A 22,500-nucleotide genomic window follows, 5' to 3' on the forward strand; every position below is an offset into this window, starting at 1 on the left:
AATGGACTTCAGGCCCTGGGTTGAGGCTGAGCTCTTGGACCTGGTCCCCGGGCGCCTTAATCAACGGCTGCCCACTGCTCCTGACTGCTCCTGGAGGAGGACGGCCCACTGCTCCTGACTGCTCCTGGAGGAGGACGGCCCACTGCTCCTGACTGCTCCTGGAGGAGGACGGCCCACTGCTCCTGACTGCTCCTGGAGGAGGACGGCCCACTGCTCCTGACTGCTCCTGGAGGAGGATGGCCCACTGCTCCTGACTGCTCCTGGAGGAGGACGGCCCACTGCTCCTGACTGCTCCTGGAGGAGGACGGCCCACTGCTCTTGACTGCTCCTGGAGGAGGACGGCCCACTGCTCTTGACTGCTCCTGGAGGAGGACGGCCCACTGCTCCTGACTGCTCCTGGAGGAGGACGGCCCACTGCTCCTGACTGCTCCTGGAGGAGGACGGCCCACTGCTCCTGACTGCTCCTGGAGGAGGACGGCCCACTGCTCCTGACTGCTCCTGGAGGAGGACGGCCCACTGCTCCTGGCTCCCCTGGAGGAGGACGGCTTGGATGGGAGAAAAACAGGGAACAATTTCCACTGCCGAACACTGAAGACGAGTGTGTGTGTGTGTGTGTGTGTGTGATGTGTGTCTCACTGTGTGGCCAATACGTTTAGTCTCTCACACACACATCACACACTTGATTTGTCAATTATTTTTTTCATCAAACTGTTTTGAGGAGGCAATCCACAGGATCCAGGTAGAACTGCTGCATGTTAATGCGCTTGAATCCCTCTTCCTCGTTAATAAAGGTTACTTTACGATATGTTCAATCTCAATGTCAGGGACAGTGTGTAGAACATCCCCTGCTACAGTACCTTGCCGTTCTGCCTGCTGTTCTTGTTGTGTGTTCCACCATCTGTTGACTTCGGCAGGGCGATGTCTGGTGGTCTGGTGATCTGGTGGTCTTGGGGTCTGGTGGTCTGGTGGTCTGGGGGTCTGGTGATCTGGTGGTCTTGGGGTCTGGTGGTCTGGGGGTCTGGTGGTCTGGGGGTCTGGTGGTCTCGGAGTCTGGTGGTCTTGGGGTCTGGTGGTCTTGGGGTCTGGGGGTCTGGTGGTCTGGTGGTCTAGTGGTCTCTGAGGACCACCCTCTGGTTAAGTGCGGTTTCTATTGTCCAGGTCTAATCTCTCTTCTCCAGCCCTGATCAGCTGCCCTTCTAGCGCAGGCGTGAAGAGAGAGAGAGCACACTGCAGCTGCAAACACACACACATACACACACACATACAAACACACACACATACACGCACACATACACACACACACACACACATTCAAACACATACACATACACACACACACCTTTGGCCACGCAGGCTGTGGGTGGAGGTGGTGCATGAGGACGTCAGAGCCTAAGTGCTCCATTCAGACGGTTACAGAACAGGGTAAACAAGGGCTTCACAGAGGTCACGTGTGTGTGTGTGTGTGTGTGTGTGTGTGTGTGTGTGTGTTGAAGTGTATGTGTTGGTGGGTGTTATCAGTGTGAGCCAGAGTTGAGTCACTCACACGCACGCACGCATACGCACACACACACACACACACACACACACACACACACACACACACACACACAAACACACTGGTGTCTGACGTCACACAGACATGACATAATACACCAGGACATGGGCCACCTAGTTTAAACTGTGTGTGTGTGTCTGTGAGTGTGTGTGTGTATCTGCTGCCCACCTGGCTGCTTGTTGGTTTGCCTGTCTGGCTGGCTGCCTGGTTTTCTGGTTGTTTTTTTTAATGACAGAGATGTGAACGTCAGTATCTGCTAAAATCAACACATGGACCAGAGGGAGACTGTGACAGGCTTAATGGGCCTTACAACACTTGGCTGGATCACTGGTGTGTGTGTGTGTGTGTGTGTGTGCCGGCGAGTGTGTGTGTGTGTGTGCCTGCGTGTGTGTGTGCCTGCATGTGCGTGCGTGTGTGTGCCTGCGTGCATGTGTGTGTGTGCTAGATACAGGGATCTACTCCCCCACTGAATTAAAGACTAAAAACACATGGCGTTCCCGTGGTAACATTTAGATTATGCAACAGCAGACCGTCTGGTGACTGCAGCACTGCTTTCCTGGTTCCCCTCAAAACATGTCCTCTGGACGTCCCTGAACTGGGATCAGACATGTCCTCTGGACGTCCCTGAACTGGGATCAAACATGTCCTCTGGATGTCCCTGAACTGGGATCAAACATGTCCTCTGGATGTCCCTGAACGTCCCTGAACTGGGATCAAACATGTCCTCTGGATGTCCCTGAACTGGGATCAAACATGTCCTCTGGATGTCCCTGAACGTCCCTGAACTGGGATCAGACATGTCCTCTGAACGTCCCTGAACTGGGATCAGACATGTCCTCTGAATGTCCCTGAACTGGGATCAAACATGTCCTCTGAATGTCCCTGAACTGGGATCAAACATGTCCTCTGAACGTCCCTGAACTGGGATCAGACATGTCCTCTGAACGTCCCTGAACTGGGATCAAATATGTCCTCTGAACGTCCCTGAACTGGGATCAAACATGTCCTCTGGATGTCCCTGAACTGGGATCAAACATGTCCTCTGGATGTCCCTGAACTGGGATCAGACATGTCCTCTGAACGTCCCTGAACTGGTATCAAACATGTCCTCTGAACGTCCCTGAACTGGGATCAAACATGTCCTCTGAACGTCCCTGAACTGGGATCAGACATGTCCTCTGGATGTCCCTGAACTGGGATCAGACATGTCCTCTGGACGTCCCTGAACTGGGATCAGACATGTCCTCTGGATGTCCCTGAACTGGTATTAGACATGTCCTCTGGACGTCCCTGAACTGGGATCAGACATGTCCCCTGGAACGTCCCTGAACTGGGATCAAACATGTCCTCTGGACGTCCCTGAACTGGGATCAGACATGTCCCCTGGAACGTCCCTGAACTGGGATCAAACATGTCCTCTGGAACGTCCCTGAACTGGGATCAAACATGTCCTCTTGATGTCCCTGAACTGGGATCAGACATGTCCTCTGGAACATCCCTGAACTGGGATCAGACATGTCCTCTGGAACGTCCCTGAACTGGGATCAAACATGTCCTCTGGATGTCCCTGAACTGGGATCAAACATGTCCTCTGGACGTCCCTGAACTGGGATCAGACATGTCCCCTGGAACGTCCCTGAACTGGGATCAAACATGTCCTCTGGAACGTCCCTGAACTGGGATCAAACATGTCCTCTTGATGTCCCTGAACTGGGATCAGACATGTCCTCTGGAATGTCCCTGAACTGGGATCAAACATGTCCACTTGATGTCCCTGAACTGGGATCCGACATGTCCTCTGGAACGTCCCTGAACTGGGATCAGACATGTCCTCTGGAACGTCCCTTAACTGGGATCAAACATGTCCTTTTGGATGTCCCTGAACTGGGATCAAACATGTCCTCTGGATGTCCCTGAACTGGGATCAAACATGTCCCCTGGAACGTCCCTGAACTGGGATCAAACATGTTCTCTGGAACGTCCCTGAACTGGGATCAAACATGTCCTCTCGATGTCCCTGAACTGGGATCAGACATGTCCTCTGGAACGTCCCTGAACTCGGATCAAACATGTCCTCTGGATTTCCCTGAACTGGGATCAAACATGTCCTCTGGATGTCCCTGAACTGGGACCAAACATGTCCTCTGGATGTCCCTGAACTGGGATCAAACATGTCCTCTGGATGTCCCTGAACTAGGATCAAACATGTCCTCTGGATGTCCCTGAACTGGGATCAGACATGTCCTCTGGATGTCCCTGAACTGGGATCAAACATGTCCTCTGGATGTCCCTGAACTGGGATCAGACATGTCCTCTGGGTGTCCCTGAACTGGGATCAAACATGTCCTCTGGATGTCCCTGAACTGGGATCAAACATGTCCTCTGGATGTCCCTGAACTGGGACCAAACATGTCCTCTGAACGTCCCTGAACTGGGATCAAACATGTCCTCTGAACGTCCCTGAACTGGGATCAAACATGTCCTCTGAACGTCCCTGAACTGGGATCAGACATGTCCTCTGGATGTCCCTGAACTGGGATCAGACATGTCCTCTGGACGTCCCTGAACTGGGATCAGACATGTCCTCTGGAACGTCCCTGAACTGGGATCAAACATGTCCTCTGGATGTCCCTGAACTGGGACCAAACATGTCCTCTGAACGTCCCTGAACTCGGATCAAACATGTCCTCTGGATTTCCCTGAACTGGGATCAAACATGTCCTCTGGATGTCCCTGAACTGGGACCAAACATGTCCTCTGGATGTCCCTGAACTGGGATCAAACATGTCCTCTGGATGTCCCTGAACTAGGATCAAACATGTCCTCTGGATGTCCCTGAACTGGGATCAGACATGTCCTCTGGATGTCCCTGAACTGGGATCAAACATGTCCTCTGGATGTCCCTGAACTGGGATCAGACATGTCCTCTGGGTGTCCCTGAACTGGGATCAAACATGTCCTCTGGATGTCCCTGAACTGGGATCAAACATGTCCTCTGGATGTCCCTGAACTGGGATCAAAAATGTCCTCTGGATGTCCCTGAACTGGGATCAAACATGTCATCTGGATGTCCCTGAACTGGGATCAAACATGTCCTCTGGATGTCCCTGAACTGGGATCAGACATGTCCTCTGGATGTCCCTGAACTGGGATCAAACATGTCCTCTGGATGTCCCTGAACTGGGATCTCCGCCACCCTCGGGGAAAAAACTCAACCTCAACTCCGAACTCAAATCAAGACGACGCTCCGCGCAGCAGCGATAAGTTCAGCTGTAGGAACACTGTTTATTAGCGCCTCGTTGTTGTGTCTCGCTAAATCAGTTGTCCACACAGTTCTGTCCAACTCCTGCCAGTGGACATGCTGCTATGATTTGTGTATGTGCAAAATAGCGCATATTGTGTTGTTATCAATTGGTATTGCTAACAGTGGCTAACAGTTGTTTGGCTAGAACTCTGGGTGGAAAGTGGGTTTTTCGCCTTTTGTTTCTGGAATGCGGTCAGGTCGGGTGTGACGTCTATCCCAACTCCAGATTCTTTCAAAATTCTTACTAGAGCCTAGAGCTCATGGTAATGCTAAAATCGCTTGGAACACAGCTCTCATCTCTCTAGCGCCCTAGAGCTCATTACCCATTGTAAACAAGGAGAAAACAGCGCCAGCTCTAAGACACAGCTCCCTGGTGGACATGCACCCTATGACCCCTACTATGTGTCAGTCTGTCACTCCAGGCCTAGACTGTATGACCCCTACTACTACTGGGTTGTGCGGGGGGAGAGCCCGGAGTGCACCGTACTTCCCCCGCTGGCTGTGACCTGAGGGGGGCGCCACAGAGCCGGCCAAATACAGACACCCATTCACCTCCAGTCAGTTTTACCTCCGCCCCAGCGAATCACCCCAGCGAATCCAAGAACGGCCCGGACGGCCATTCACCTCCATTTCGTCTGTCTGTCCGTCTGTCCATCCGTCCATCCAGCCATTGATCTATCTGTCTATCTATCTATCTATCTATGGCAGGGCAGATATGGTGGAGCACAGTGGTTGAGGTCGAGTCAGGCTGCTCTTACACGCTGTTGTGCATTTATTCAACAAATATCTAAGAGAAACTTTCCACCAAAAATATCTGGTTCTGTAAACAGTCCAGCGAACTCCCTCGGCTGAGCTGTGTGGGGTCCAGGGCACGGTACCGCTGGTCTCTCCTGGAGGATAACAGAAAAGAGGTAAACCGCTATCAAAAACGATCCCTGAGACTGCTGTTGGCCTCTCCGGCTGGGCTTCTGTGTGGCCGCGCTGTCCATGGTGCTGAAGCAGAGCTGGGCTGATTGCGCTGTCCATGGTGCTGAAGCAGAGCTGGGTTGATTGCGCTGTCCATGGGTTGCTGGAGCTGAGGCAGCCTCCCGCTGACCCTCGACTATCTGACTATTTTCCTTGTTTTTTCTCACTCTCTCCACAGGAAACAGTAGAATATGCCTTTCTGATCATCTTCACCATCGAGACCTTCCTGAAGATCCTGGCCTACGGTCTTGTCATGCACCAGAACTCCTACATACGCAACGGATGGAACATGCTCGACTTTGTCATCGTTATAGTAGGGTGAGTGTGACACATGCACGCACAGACACACACACACACACACACACACACACACACACACACAATCAGTCAGGCTCTATGAAGGTATATTTGGTGCAAAATAGCTGAGCACCTGTAACAGTGAATTTGTACTTGTAGAAAATAGCCACACGTGTAACAGTAAATTCGTAGTCACAGAAGACAAGTTGCACACCTGTAGAATATTTTCTCACAAATACGAATACTGTGCAAACACAAGTCATTAACTACAACTGCTTGAATCTGCTGCTACAAGTCACAAATAGCTGTGTCTTCAGGTATCATAACATGTGTAGGCCTATGCACTTAACATGAGATTAATGGTGTTTGCTAACATTATGTAACATTAAGCAATAGAATGACTGTTTCTTTTTAGGAAATCAATTCAAAATAAATAATCCCAGATAATAGCTATCTTATTTATGCAGCCTAAATCATGCATCCAAACCATGCTAATAAACAATTATCATGAACAGCACCAATACATTAAAGCCTGCAGCACCCTGATGTAATACAGTAATGTATTACTGTAATGTAGCTGTTTAACAGTGGGTGACGTCACACAGCTCCAGTGAAACACTGATAAATATCATGACCTACTGCTTAATGTTACATAATGTTAGAAAACACCATTAATCTCATGTTAAGTGCATAGGCCTATACATGCTATGATACCGGCAAAACAAGAGAACATGAGGAATCAATGCACATAATTTAGCTAGTATGAGTGCATTTTTCAGCGACTAGCAAGAGACAATTGGAGAGCAAGCTAGCTAGCTAATGTTAGCTAATGTAACAGTGTAGGTAGCTAGTTATGCTAGCTAGCTAGCTACCTTCCAGGAAGCAAGAGCCTGGACATAAACAACTTCACAAAAAAACTGTGATGAGCCTACCAACCTAGCTGACCAGCATGCACATTTAAACTGTTAATAAAAGTATAATGGTGGCTGATATATCAGAAAGCATAGCTACCTTGGCCGTTAACATTCAGTACAGGGCTGTTGGAGTCTCTCTTTTCTCCACGAAAAGCTTCTCGAAAATCCTCTCTTGTGATTGGTCAAGCACTGCACTCAATCACTCACTACACCCGCCCACCAACTCTACGCTTTCAACAACGAGCTTACAAGTGTACAAGTTAGTTTTGCACCATATGTATCGCAAGGTTAGGAGCAAAAGTCACAGCCGTGCGGAACTTGCGATTTGCAGTGGCGTCTGGTGGGTCCCAGAACCGGGTAAGCCAGGACCAACGAAGCATGCAGCACGCACAATTTTTTGGGGGGTGCGCTTTCAAAGCATGCCCTGATGGGCGGTTTCACAGCACCAGAAGGGCGCTGAGCAGTGGCATTTTTATATGTAAAAAACATACAGGAAAACTACAGTAGCCTAGGCTACTGATGTTTTTTAACACGTTAACAAAGGCCAATAATTTGAGTGTGAGCGAATAAGAGGACACTATTTAGGCCGAAACAGCCAAGCTTTTAGGGACACACTAAATAAGCTACAGAGCCATTATATGACAACAATAGCCAAGCACCACGAAGAGGAATGACAGGACGATAAAATACACCCCTTAGGGCACAGCACTCAATAGCCTACGCCCCTACTTCACTAATCAGTGTTTAGGCTACTAGCCTACTAGGCTACTAGCCCTATTAGCCCACCACTCCAGGAAGCAAAGTTCACGCTCTCGAGTGCTGATTAAATCTAGGCAAAGCAAAACGCACAGCCATAACAACTGGTAATTAATCACAAAAGACCAACCTTATATCGTAACCCAAACTCGTTTAATCCACTTCATTTTGGAATCAACTTTCAACAAATGCTCAAGATCACCGTTTTCCATGTTCATTGATGCTAGCTAGATCGCTAAAGTGGGTAATGTGATTGACAGGTGACGTGAATAACGGGACGGTCATGACAAGTTTTGATTGGATAAACCGTCCCAATGTTAAAATGTCAATGGGAATTCCTATGTAAGCACTTTGAGAACTGGCTTACTCTACGCCCACTTTTAAGCATTTTGACAAATGACAGATTAGGTTACATTTCGACTGATGACGACATTTTTCACGGTTTTGTATGTGTGTGCTAATTTGAGTGGTTGATTTTTCATTAGGTCTTTATTTCCGTAAGCCAGAATCATTTTACCTGGCCTACAATGTTAAGTGAATGACGAGCTAGTAAAACAGCTGTCAACGGATCGTAACGTGGACTGTATTTTCATGAGGACTGTAGGGGGAGACGGAGCACTACCAAAATGCTAAACACGGATGAAAATGAAGCGATATGGCAGAATACAAGACGCATTTAAGTCAAAAACAGTCTGAAAGTCGATTTTCGTGCCTTCTTTCACTGAAAGAAGGCACAAAAAAGTTTTATTTGGATTTGTATGGATAAGCCAGGCTTACCCTGGCTTATAGGAGCAATCGCCACTGCTGATTTGTGACTTGTAGTGGCAGATTCAAGCAGTTGTAGTTAATGACTTGTGTTTGCGCAGTATTTGTATTTGTGAGAAAACATTCTACAGGTGTGCAACTTTTCCTCTGTGACTACGAATTTACTGTTACACATGTATGGCTATTTTCTACAAGTACAAATTTACTGTTACACATGTACAGATGTTGGAAGTTAGAAATGTAACTTGCTGCAGCATTTCACGTCGCGGTATTTGGCAGGGAAATCCCGTTGGAAATCTCGTGGGATTTCAGACGGGTGTTATTTCGTTTTAGTGATGCACCACCGCCAGGTGGCGTCTTTGAGTAGATTTAGCAGGCTGGGCTCAGTGTTTTTCTCCTATAGTCTACGAATGAAGCATCATTAAATTCAAATTCTTTAATTTAAATGCTCTGTTGTAAAGCACTTTGAGCTGAAGGTATCTGTATGAAAGGGGCTATACAAATAACGTTTAATTGTTATTATTACCTTGTTCTCAAACACATGTTTTATCCATCTCGATGTAATTTAATTATTACGAACACCTATAATATATCTAGGCCTACAGTAGCCTATCTATCTCGGCAACTGACGTCGGGTCAAGACGTGGTGTCTGTTAAGTCAAATGCGCAAAATAACAGTATTGTAAATATATTTGTTAGTAAAGATGTGGTGAACGTGAGGGTTTTGCGTTTTGTTTCTGGAACGCATTCAACTGGTAGGCTACTCGTAAACCCCGGAAGTAAATTTGAAGACAGGGCACCAGCTAATGTAGCCAAGTCTGAGCGCAGTAGGCTATATGGCTTCAGCACGATACAAAGACAAAATAAGCTTGATCGGAGGTGTGGATCCATACAAAATTGAAATAGTCGCCATGAGTAAAGATCACTCATTGCCAATCATATCCGGACATTAACTATCTTGTGCATATAGCGGCAGGTTTGACAGTGAGACATCAACCGATAATTGTAATAATGCGATTATTGAAATGGTCTTGTGAACGCCTTTATCTGATTTCCAAAATCGGGGTAAGGTCCATAGGACGATTGTGGGTTTTCATTTGCACATAACTATATTTTATATATATAAAACATTGAAGTCCGCCTGTCAATGACTTTCCCTAAAATTGTGTTCTGTTGCACCCCCTATTGTTAAATTATAAATGAAAAAACATACACAATATTTTGTTATTTGAATGATCTTGAATATATATATATATTCAAGATCATTCAAATAACAAAATATCGTGTATGTTTTTATTTATTTATACCGGCCGCCAGCTGTTCAATGAACGGCTATAGGGAATGCGCAGTTTCGCGCTGGCTACAGCCTATTATATGCACAGTTACGCGCTATGTAGGCTATTATAAATAAGTATTATTCATTGGGAATAGCTTGGACTCGCTGGGGACGGGTGGAGAGACGCAGAGCCTCCCCAGACGCGACATCTCCAGTTGGCTGAAGAGCTGCGCGCTCTGGCCTCCAAACAGCCACCGGCTGCGCCCCTCGCAGTGTCCACAGAAGAATACCCCCCTTGCTGCAGCAAGAACAGAACTGTCTATCTACTGTCTACTTAGGCTATAAAAGAAATGCAATAGGGCCTATTGAACGCCTTACTTTGTACAGTAGGCTACAATTACAAGACGCATAGGCCTAGCCTACCGTACAAAATGATGCGTTCTCATATGCCTATATTAACTTAGATACTTAGAGATGTATTTCTCTTTCTGTTAGGATCAAAAGTATCATGAAAGCGGTTGTCATTTGATTCTGGAGCAATAACAATGGAATGATGATTAATTTACTAAAATCCATTTTCGGTTTAAATTAATATCCAGTACTGTACCTAGGCTACTATAATATAACGTTAGCTGAAACCAATCAACAGCGAAATTAGGTGAGGTGGAAAACCGTTTGGAAATGGAAAATGTGAACGCACTCAGTCTTGCACGCACGCAGTAGCCTTGTACTAGAATGGATTCCCTGTCTCACGTTCTGCCTTTATTCAGGCTATGCACCTTGCAATCAATGTATTTTTATATCTACAGTAGACTGTAGACTCTGTCTTTTATTTCGCTACTGGTATAGCCTACTTTCAGTATAATTAAATTACAACCAGAGAACAAGGAGTTTGAGTTCATAGATGTTAGCTAACTGGTACAGTAGTTAGCTAGCTAGCTGATCCCTGTGTCATGTGTTGTTTGTTTACGTTGCAGTCTAGCTTACAATAGCTTCTCACACCGTTCACTACCATTCCATATTTCTGATTTAAGGTCCCATGACGGGGTTCTCTTCCTGCTTCTGCCCAAGCCCTCCACAATACCACAACACAACGGTGTCATGTTTTACCGAAGGAGAAGAAGACGGTAGCTAGCAGTAGCTAAAGCAGTTAATAATTATTAATTATGCTCAGGTCATAATGTCCGTTGAAAATAATTCCCTCTAAGCAGAATTTGAATTGTATTAAAATAGGCTAAAATTAAATTTCCACATATTCTGATTCCTTCTAGGTCTATATAAAAAAAAACATTTTTCTAATGTGTAGCCTATAGGCGATGAACAAAACAGCCACAATGTAGCCTGCTTAGCGAGCGAGAGGGCAGTCTACCATAAAGTGTATAACCATAATGTAATATATCTAGACTACATGCATTGTGGTATTTCTTTATATAGCCAATTGTTTCTCAATAAACAGTTATGTCATCCTCTGAGTCCGAATGTAGGCTAATAGACCGGCAGCTCTAAATGGCTTCCCAATCAATGAGACATGGTTGTAAAAATGATGTTTTATTGATGAAAATGATAAAACTGAAAAACATGGAGTCATTGCATTGATCGATGCAGTCCGCTACCAGCAAACACTGAAAATACAGGTCCTCCAGCGAACCTGGACTAGACTATTGTAACCCCCCCCCCCAAATTCTTTTATATTCAAATAAACTGGATGAACCGGTTTCCTAGCCCTGGATCGTGGGAGGGGGGTAGCCTGCGTTAGCGGGTGCTTTGCCATGACTGGCCATTGAATTCGCTAGTTTGATTGATAGATGGATGGATTAACGGTCCAAAGTAGATTGTGCAAGTATTGTATAGGCCCATGTGTAAGAGATGAATGGCTAAGCATGAACTCAGCCAGAGGTAGGCAGATTATCAGCATTATCACCAGTCTCAATTTATGTCTCAATTTATGTGTTGCCATTCATTTAAACCACCATCTCATCTAGACTACTTCTGTTGCTGCATTTTTACATTTATGCTTTCATGATTTTAGAGCGCAATAAACATTTTACAGGATTCCAAAAAGTCCATCCATTCATCCAACTTTGTTCTGAGCGCAGCGCAGGCTGGTAGCCTACTGTCAAGGATCACGACTGATGCACTCCCTTAACACGTCTCAACTCCCGAGACCATCAAGATAATTTCAATATGAAAGACCTTGGGATTCCAGGAGTCAAGGCCGTTTCAGACGGGGAGCGACATTCCGCCTGCGTTCTGCTCGGAGAAGGCGACGCACGCGTCCTGCGCGCAGCGGGGCAAGCTGACTACAATTCAGCTCTTGTCGCGGGCGGGCGCGCAGCCTAGTTCCATATGAGAACACTCCTCGGTCCAATTCCGTATAGTAGATCAGCCTGTGTACTTTCAACGAATGTATTATTAGACATAATATCATAATAATATATATAGCCTTCAACGACCTCGTGAGCTGCCTGCCTGATGGTCTCAGGGCTAAAGAGACCGCGCGTCGTTCCTCACCCTAACTATTGGCATGCTATCAATGAAAGAAAATACATTGTAAATAAACATGGTTTTAGGCTATTGTTTTTATGTAGGCCTATAGATTAAGCTATTTGTGTTCATAAGGTAACGTCATTGTAAACGAAAGTAGCCTATAGCCTATAATCCAATTGACTGGAACCAGGGGGTTTGACAAAAGTTATGAGGCAAAATAATTTGTCTTGACTGCATTCAAGATGTATCTTTCACATTAAAACTACATACAAAGCTGGGAATGCTAAGAAAATTGCATATGTTTGCAAACTAAAACAAGTGAACACAATTTTACAATCGAAAATGCTTATGAGACCATTATTTTACTTATATGGGGCAAAAGTGGTTTCTCTTCCTGCTTCTGCCTAAGCCCTCCACAATACCACAACACAACGGTGTCATGTTTTACCGAAGGAGAAGTGAAGAAGACGGTAGCTAGCAGTAGCTAAAGCAGTTAGCTAATGTTAAGATCATTCCTCTAGCTGCTTTGCTGCTAATGCGAGTTCGTCTCCGTTCCTGCCCGAGAAACAGAAGTTGAACTAATAGCATCAAAATAGCTACAGCTGTACTATCGTGCAGCTTCACAGGCTGCTATTAGCAGACAGCACTAAAGTTGACAAAATCACACTTGCACATCATTAGAATTCCAACCATTAATATGGGATTTATCATTCAACTAAACATGGAACCTGAATACTACCTGATATTTCAACCTGCTGCCATCTGTGATCGGCGCGTCTGCTTGTTTGAGTCATGAATATCTTACGCAGTTACATTCCATGTAGTGTCCCAAAACTGTTAAATCATTCCCCATGTAGTTCACTATGAGTCACACTCAATACATCCATGGTAATAGGGAATAGGGAGTGAGTGAACCATTTCAAACACATCTCTGGTCAGCTCCGTTAGCCATCTTCCTCGTCCTGATGCCATGTTCCATATGAGAACACTCAGTCAGCCTAATGTATTAAACTTCTACTTGTCCCGACAGTTAACAGATATAGACCCGGCGACATTTACAGAGATAGAAACTATAAATAGATAGGCTTTGTTCGTAATAATTAAATTACAACCAGACAGAGAACAAGGAGTTTGAGAACGGTAGGCGAGATGAGCTACAGCGCTGGGTCAATGAGTGGTGTTACTGCGCCCCTATGGGCAGGCGAGCGGTGGTGCGGAATGACGTAAAGCGCCTGTTAGAATACCGCGGGTCAAGTTACATTCTTATGTTCCCACATCTGTATGGCTATTTTCTACAAGTATAAATTTACTGTTACACATGTGTGGCTATTTTCTACAAGTACAAATTTACTGTTACACATGTGTGGCTATTTTCTACAAGTACAAATTTACTGTTACACGTGTGGCTATTTTCTACAAGTACAAATTCAGTGTTACAGGTGCTCAACTATTTTGCACCAAATATACCTTCATACACACACACACACCAGCTCAGTGGCCTTGTGGTTAGAGTGTCCGCCCTGAGACTGGGAGGTCATGAGTTCGATCCCCGGCCGAGTCATACCAAAGACTATAAAAATGGTCCCCATTGCCTCCCTGCTTGGCACTCAGCATCAAGGGTTGGAATTGAGGGGCGACTCACCAAATGATTCTGGAGCGCGGCACCGCTGCTGCTCACCGCTCCCCCAGGGGATGGGTCAAATGAGAACACATTTCACACACTCAGGTGTGTGATCATTGGGATTTTAACCTTTAACCTTTAAGACAGACACACACACACACACTTCTACCTCTACACAACAGGTATCCTGTCAGTCTGTCACAGGGATCAGGGATTGAAATCAAGAGTTTGATCAGAAGTTTGATTCTTCTATTGTAACACATTTAAAGGAAAGGAAGTAATTGTCATGTGTACTCATGATCCTTCCCCTGCAGGAGGAAGTAATTGTCATGTGTACTCATGATCCTTCCCCTGCAGGAGTAGCTGACGGTCCTACATTTTACAGCTGCTTCTGAAGGCAGCTTGGATAGCATTTTAATGTATTTATGTACTGTATGTTTGATGTTGAAACAAAGTTGTGATTCTAATATATTAGTGGTTGCTAGTTGTTAAGTCCCCTACTCAGATGTAATAATAACGGTGTAAAGGTGTAATAACTAGGGGGGAGAGGGGAACGCAACAGCCTGTGTCTAGACCCACCGGGCCGATGTAACAAGACAGTACTAGGTGATGGAGTGCTGGGGGAACCAGGCAGGGAAAACCAAAGATAACGTTCGTCACTAAAAAATGATTTATTACCATCCACAATAAATGACAATGAACAGAAAACACCACAACGACGACAAAACCACAAAGGGGGAAATAAATGAATTAACAGAGGGCAGGAGATAAGGGACCTAGGGAGAAGGACTGTGAACGGTGCCACTAAGAAGCACGGCCCTACCTTCCCTACACCTCTACCCTACAGACCCTAACAATATCTAACTGAAAACAGAACTAGAGGCCCTAACTAGCCATCTATCTAAACCTAAACCGGAACCTTACCTACCTGCTACAAAAAGATGTGGCAGCCGCTCACTCTTACCTAGTGTGTTTAACAGAGGGTTACCTACGTGGTGAAAATGTATACCCCAGGGTATCTTACCTAAAGCCCTTCTCCCAGGAGCGGAAGAACACAAGGGGAGATAACAAATCACAGTAAACCCAAACACAACTAGAACTAAGGTAGGTAGGTTGTCAAACAGAAGTACACAAACAGTAGGCTTTAAGAAAACTAAGGTCAATCAACATCACAATCACATACAACATACCCCCAACATACCCCTCTGTCTCTCTCTAACCAACAGGGAACACAGACACACATATATCTGGGGAAGGCCGCCTGCTGATTGGGCAGGAGATGATTGGGGAGTTGATTGCTGATGGCAGCCAGGTGGTAGCAGTGGCAGCCAGGAGGATGGCAGGAGACAATAATTGACAGGACGAATGACAAGGGAGGGTGCACACAGCATGGACAGACACCTGGGGGAGACAAACATGAACAGTAACAAAGCACAGGACAGACACAATACGTAACACCCCCACCCTTAAAGAACAAACCCGTGGGTTTGTGACAATGCTTTCAAGACAAATCTCAATGAACTCAAGTACTGTATAACCTTGTTTGGCCATAGCAAAAAAAAAAAAAAAAAACAAAGGCCCTGGCAAAATGCCCGGTCATATGTGCTATACTAACAAAAAACTGCTTCAAAAACAAAGCACCAAAAATAATGAGCCTACATTACCTCATGGACTCATTTTTAGCAGTGGACCCGAGAGAGGGCATCAGCCACGACATTCTCGGACCCCTTTTTGTGGCGCACCACCAATGGAACACCCTGAACCAGTAACGCCCACCGCATAAGGCGCTGGTTATGGTTATACATGCGGTTTAAGAATACCAACGGGTTATGGTCTGTGAAAACTTCAATCTGATATGGGCTGGACCCAAGGTACACCTCAAAGTACTGTAAAGCTAACAATAATGCTAACGTCTCCTACTCGATGGTTGAGTATCTGGATTGGGCTTTGGTGAACTTGCGTGAGAAATAACAGACGGGATGATCAACTCCGTCTGCGTCTTCCTGTATGAGTACAGCACCCGCACCTACAGCACTCGCATCCACCTCCAGCTTAAATGCTTTGTTGAAATCTGGGGCAGATAGAACAGGAGAGCTACACAGTAACGCTTTAACTGACTCGAATGCAGCTTGACACTCAGCAGACCACCGATAGAACACAGATGGACTGAGCAACCCAGTGAGAGGAGCTGCAACTGTAGCAAAGTTACGACAGAATCCTCTATAGTAGCCAGCCATCCCTAAAAACCTGCGCAGCTGTCTGCGAGTAGCAGGGGCTGGGAAGTCAACGATGGCAGAGACTTTTGCCGATACAGGGCGCACCTGACCATGTCCTACCTCCTTCCCGAGATAAGTAACTGTGGCCTCACCAAACTCGCACTTGGCCAAGTTGACAGTTAAGTGGGCGTCGGCCAACCGTTGGAACACTACCTGCAAGGAATTCAGATGATCTGCCCAGTTGGCAGAGTGTATGACCAGGTCATCTAAGTAGGCTGTGCAGTTAGGCACACCAACCAAGACTGTGTTAACCAGGCGCTGGAAAGTGGCTGGGGCGTTACACATGCCAAACGCCATCACTGTATACTGGAGGAAGTTATCTGGAGTGACAAAGGCTGATATCTCTGAAGCCCGAGCTGTTAATGGGACCTGCCAATAACCCTTTAGCATATCAAGTTTACTGACAAAGGTGGCATTACCAATAGTATCTACACAGTCATCTATGCGGGGTAAGGGAAAAGAGTCGGGGGTGGTAACGGCATTCACCTTACGATAATCTGTGCAGAACCTGCTTGTACCATCTGGTTTGGGAATCAGAAGACAGGGAGAACTCCACGGACTTGTACTGAGAACGGTTAAACCATGTTCCAACAAATAAGCAACCTCCTGTTGCATGACTTTTCGTTTGGCCTGATTAACCCTGTATGCATGTTGCTTAATCGGGAGCGCATCACGGACCTCAATATCATGCGTCAAAACAGACGTGCGCGAGGGAACATCGGAGAACAGACAGGGAAAAGACTCGACCACATTCACTATGTCATCCTGCTGCTGTGGGGTTAAATGTGTCAAATGCTCACGGAGAGAGCCCAACATTTCTGAGTTGCTTAGCCTTCTCTCTCTTCTCTCTGCTTAGCCTAGCACACTGCTGTGGCAGGTTGCGCAGGGTAAAACCATCCGCATCAACAGCATCACTGAGAGCTGTGACATTTAAAACGGGAACACTGGCAACCTCATGGAGCTCACTTTCACTTTCTCTGGCGTGATACAATTTGAGCATGTTTATATGACACACGCGGGACTGACGTCTCCTGTCAGGGGTCTGTATCACATAGTCAGTCTCACTGAGTTGTCTGTCAACGACATAAGGACCACTAAAACGAGCTGACAGTGCGGAACCAGGAACAGGCAACAACACTAATACTTTATCTCCTGGTTGGAGAGACCGCTGGATAGCAGTTTTGTCAAAATGAGACTATCTTGATCTGAGAGGAAGACAACGCTTCTCTTGCTAAGGCACACGCCTCATGTAGTCGCCCCCTAACTTGACTGACATAATCCAAAACACTTTGGGGACCAGGATCTGTGGACATCATCTGATCCTTCAGCACCTTCAACGGCCCACGCACAGTATGGCCAAAGACTAAGTCTGCGGGACTGAATTTAAGGGATTCCTGCACTGTTTCACGGACGCCAAATAACACAAATGGGATCCCTTCATCCCAATCCTTGCTAGTGTCAAAACAGTACTTGCGCAGCATAGCCTTGAGCGTCTGATGCCACCTCTCCAAGGCTCCCTGACTCTGGGGGTGGTACGCACTGGACACTTTGTGCGTGATGTTGAGGGTCTTCAGGACCTGAGTGAACAACTTGGACAGAAAGTTAGATCCTTGGTCTGTTTGGATGACTTTCGGGAGACCAAATGTGGCAAAGAATTTGGTCAGGGCGGCTATAACAACCTTAGAGGTTATTTTACGGACTGGTATGGCCTCTGGGTAGCGGGTAGCAGCACACATGATGGTTATCAGAAACTGGTTACCTGATTTGGTGCGAGGAAGGGGACCCACACAATCGACAATGACCCGCTCGAACGGCTCCCCCATCACGGGAATTGGATAGAGAGGAGCTGGAGAGAGAACCTGGTTAGGCTTACCTATGACCTGACAGGTATGACAGGTTTTGCAATGTGCAGCTACATCTTGTTTCAAGGCCGGCCAAAAGAAATGCCTCAAAATACGGTCATATGTTTTTGTGACACCTAAATGACCGGACCAGGGACTGTCATGCGCTAACGCCAATACTTGTGCACGAAACGGCTTCGGGACAACAATTTGCCGCACAGAACTCCAACCGCTGTCGGTTCCCTTCTTAGGCATCCATTTGCGTACGAGGAGTCCATCCTCTACCATGTAAGCTACAGTCGGCTTAGCAGCTTGCTCTGAGCTCACAACAGACAAAAAACAGTTAGCTAAACTAGTATCCTGCTTCTGAGCATTTCTCAATGTATCACTGGTAACAGGAAGCAATAAATCACTGGGTTCTGATTGTATATGCTTGTCTGGGCCTCGTTCTTTAACAAGACGGGGGGGTGACACATCATCATCTGCACTGAATAAGTGACCAAACACCGTGTCCCCCAAGTCACATACCTCTTCGCCCACCCTCCGGGCCTGGGCACGGGTGACCACACAGGCTGGAAACGCAGCAGGGAATTCCTTTCCCAAACTGTCAAGAGAAACTGGCTCGTCAGGAGGAGCAAACACTTCCAGCACAGGTTACACCAACCCACCGGCGATATCATTACCCATGATTAACGTGACTCCTTTCACAGGGAGAGAGGATTGTAGAGCAACTTTAAAGTGACCACTGACCAGTTTGGAGTGCAAGCAAACGTGGTGTAAAGGCACTGGCACATGTCCCATTTCTATCCCTTGTAACAGTACACTGTACCCACATGAGGACGCATCTGACCAGGGCAACACATCCGCTAAAATTACAGACTGCGCAGCACGTGTCGCGCAGTATACGAATGGGCACCACTTCAGAGCTGTCGTTCAATGACACTGAACCATTGAATATGAAGGGTGCATAGCTCGGATCAGGTGACTCAGAGCGCACTGTGGTGTCTTGAGTTCCAGCAGCAGGCATGGTCCTAATCAACCCTACAGGTTTACGGGGGTTAGAGGAGGGAGAAGACTGATTAGTCCCCTGTATCCGCTGCCTACAGTCTTGTATCAGATGCCCTTTCTTGTGACAGTAGAAACACTCACGAGTCTCTTTGGGACCAGGAGGAGCAGAGAAGTGGCCAGTGTTTGGGGCAGGCGGGGCAACCCTACCTGTCTCTACACGGGGTGTCGTGAACGCTGTTTTGTGGGTTAGGGCGAACTCGTCAGCGAGCACCGCCGCCTGGGACAAAGTGGTTACTTTCTGCTCATTACAGTACACTACAAACTTCTCTGGCACACTATTCTTGAACTCCTCAATGAGATTGAGTTCCCTAAGAGAGTTAAAATCAGTGACTTTACTAGCCTGTAGCCACCTATCAAACAAGTGCTCTTTCACACGGGCGAATTCGACAAAGGTTTGGCTATCTCTCTTCTTATACTGCCGGAACTTCTGCCTGTAGGCTTCAGGGACTAGTTCATAGGCACGCAGCACTGCCGCCTTAACCTTGTCATACTGAAGACCGTCTTCTAGAGACGAAGCAGCGACCACCTCCTGAGCTTTACCACAGAGTTTGCACTGTAACAGCAGAGCCCACATATCTTCGGGCCATTTCAAAGCAGCTGCTATTCGCTCAAACACACCAAAATAGGAGTCTACTTCAGACTCTCGAAAGAGTGGGACTAAAGAAACGTTCTTACTCACATTAAACCGTTCCTTTGGTTGGGCTGGTGATGTAGGGGAGTCTGCAACAGGAGACATGGGGCTATACTGCGGTTTAGCACGTGAGAGAGCAAGCTTCTCTTCCATCTCAAGACGCCTTATCTGGATCTCAGCATCGAGTTCCATCCTCCGAACCTGCAGTTTATGGTCATACTCGGCCTGTCTACTCCGCTCCCTCTCACGATTCTCCAGCTCGAGACGAGCCAAACAGAGCCGCAGCCGAGAACTGTCACCTGACTCAGGAGGAGAGAAACCTGGATCAAACCTGGGAAGAGTGCGCGGCACTGCGGGCGGCACCTGAACGTCGGCCTCCGCCTTAGTTTGTGTCATCCTGCATGAACACTCTCAGGGGAAAACCGTGTATCCTCCCCCAAAGCAAGGCCGGGAGCAGGAAGGACCAACACAGGTGCAGACAAGAGCACACCTGCAGTCACCAGCCCTTCTCCTACAAGCTGCCTCAACCAACCCCTTAGGCACAGAAAGTCAACTATGCAGCACACATCCAACAGAGCCTCTGAAGGACCATCAATAAACTGCTGCACTATGGACTCAGCCATGGCAATGAAAGAAAACTCACTAAGCACCACACCACCAAAACCACTTACCAACAGTACGACTATACACAAGCTCACAGGATAAGATATCCCGGACGAGCCCCCATTATGTTACGTCCCCTACTCAGATGTAATAATAACGGCCCTAACTAGCTATCTAAACCTAAACCGGAACCTTACCTACCTGCTACAAAAAGACGTGGCAGCCGCTCACTCTTACCTAGTGTGTTTAACAGAGGGTTACCTACGTGGTGAAAATGTATACCCCAGGGTATCTTACCTAAAGCCCTTCTCCCAGGAGCAGAAGAACACAAGGGGAGATAACAAATCACAGTAAACCCAAACACAACTAGAACTAAGGTAGGTAGGTTGTCAAACAGAAGTACACAAACAGTAGGCTTTAAGGTCAATCAACATCACAATCACATACAACATACCCCTCTGTCTCTCTCTCTAACCCACACACACACATATGGGGAAGGCCGCCTGCTGATTGGGCAGGAGATGATTGGGGAGTTGATTGCTGATGGCAGCCAGGTGGTAGCAGTGGCAGCCAGGAGGATGGCAGGAGACAATAATTGACAGGACGAATGACAAGGGAGGGTGCACACAGCATGGGCAGACACCTGGGGGAGACAAACATGAACAGTAACAAAGCACAGGACAGACACAATACGTAACACTAGTCTATCTGCATGTGTGCATATGTTACATCCCCTACTCAGATGTAATAAAGGTGTAATAACTAGGGGGGAGAAGGGAACGCAACAGCCTGTGTCTATACCAACCGGGCCGATGTAACCAGACAGTACTATGGGACAGTACTATGGGATGGAGTGCTGTACGGAACCAGGCAGGGAAAACCAAAAGATACCGTTCGTCACAAAAAAAGGATTTATTACCGCCCACAGAACAAATGACAATGAACAGAAACACCACAAGACGACAAAACCACAAAGGGTAATAAATGAATTAACAGAGGGCAGGAGATAAGGGAACTAGGGAGAAGGACTGTGAACAGTGCCACTAAGAAGCACAGCCCTACCTTCCCTACACCTCTACCCTATAGACCTAACACTAACTGAAAACAGAACTAGAGGCCCTAACTAGCCATCTATCTAAGCCTAAACCGGAACCTTACCTACCTGCTACAAAAAGACGTGGCAGCCACTCACTCTTACCTAGTGTGTTTAACAGAGGGTTACCTACGTGGTGAAAAATGTATACCCCAGGGTATCTTACCTAAAGCCCTTCTCCCAGGAGCAGAAGAACCCAATGGGAGATAACAAAATCACAGTAAACCCAAACACAACTAAGGTTGGTAGGTTGTCAAACAGAAGTAAACAAACAGTAGGCTATACGAAAACTAAGGTCAAACAACATGTCACAATCACATACAACATACCCCTCTGTCTCCCTCTAACAAACAGGGAACACAGACACACATATATAGGGGGAAGGCCGCCTGCTGATTGGGCAGGAGATGATTGGGGGAGTTGATTGCTGATGGAAGCCAGGTGGTAGCAGTGGCAGCCAGGAGGATGGCAGGAGACAATGATTGACAGGACGAATGACAAGGGAGGGTGCACACAGCATGGACAGACACCTGGGGCCTCATTTATCAAAGAGCGTGTAAATTCAGGTGTAAAAGAGGGCGTACGACGAAAACGCGGAAAATGCACAATGTAGCGTACGACGAGAATATTTACACGCTTTTCGGATCTATCAAAAATGTCGTATGCCCTTTTCTGCACGGTAAATCCGAGACGGGCGGGGAAGGGAGCGTACGCGCACGCGCCCCGTGTTCCGCCCTCTCCACGCCCAAATCCAACCATATATGGTCAAAACTATGACAGCGAACAACGGGGATTCCCCGGAAGGAACCGACATAATATAGCGTGGAGCAATTAGGACAGACGAGACGTTTATGGAAAAACGCGGAAAGAAGAGAAACTTTTCGGAGACGGAGGTGCATGTGCTTGTTGGTGAGGTCCACGCGAGGAAAGAAAATCATCTTCGGAAGGTAAGCTATTTGTACGAGCCTACATTTGAAAGTGTTGGAAAGCAAACATTCCACACATTCTGTGGTAGGCTATGATTGATTCAGGACCAAAAACAGGGAA

The 22,500-nt window shown here is 46.9% G+C and overlaps 1 protein-coding gene across 1 annotated transcript in view; it reads left to right on the forward strand.

Annotated features, from left to right (window-relative positions):
- The window catches only part of cacna1db (calcium channel, voltage-dependent, L type, alpha 1D subunit, b), a gene marked incomplete at its 3' end in the record, with an annotated part of 128,509 nt that overhangs the window by 17,291 nt on the left and 88,718 nt on the right, over positions 1-22,500 (forward strand). The window contains exon 3 of the mRNA XM_084446099.1: positions 6,004-6,143. Coding sequence (XP_084302225.1) covers positions 6,004-6,143 — 140 coding nt within the window. The remainder of the gene's footprint in view (positions 1-6,003; positions 6,144-22,500) is intronic.

This window comes from Borostomias antarcticus, assembly GCF_949987555.1.
Source record: "Borostomias antarcticus genome assembly, chromosome: 11".
Taxonomy (NCBI): Eukaryota; Metazoa; Chordata; class Actinopteri; order Stomiiformes; family Stomiidae; genus Borostomias; species Borostomias antarcticus.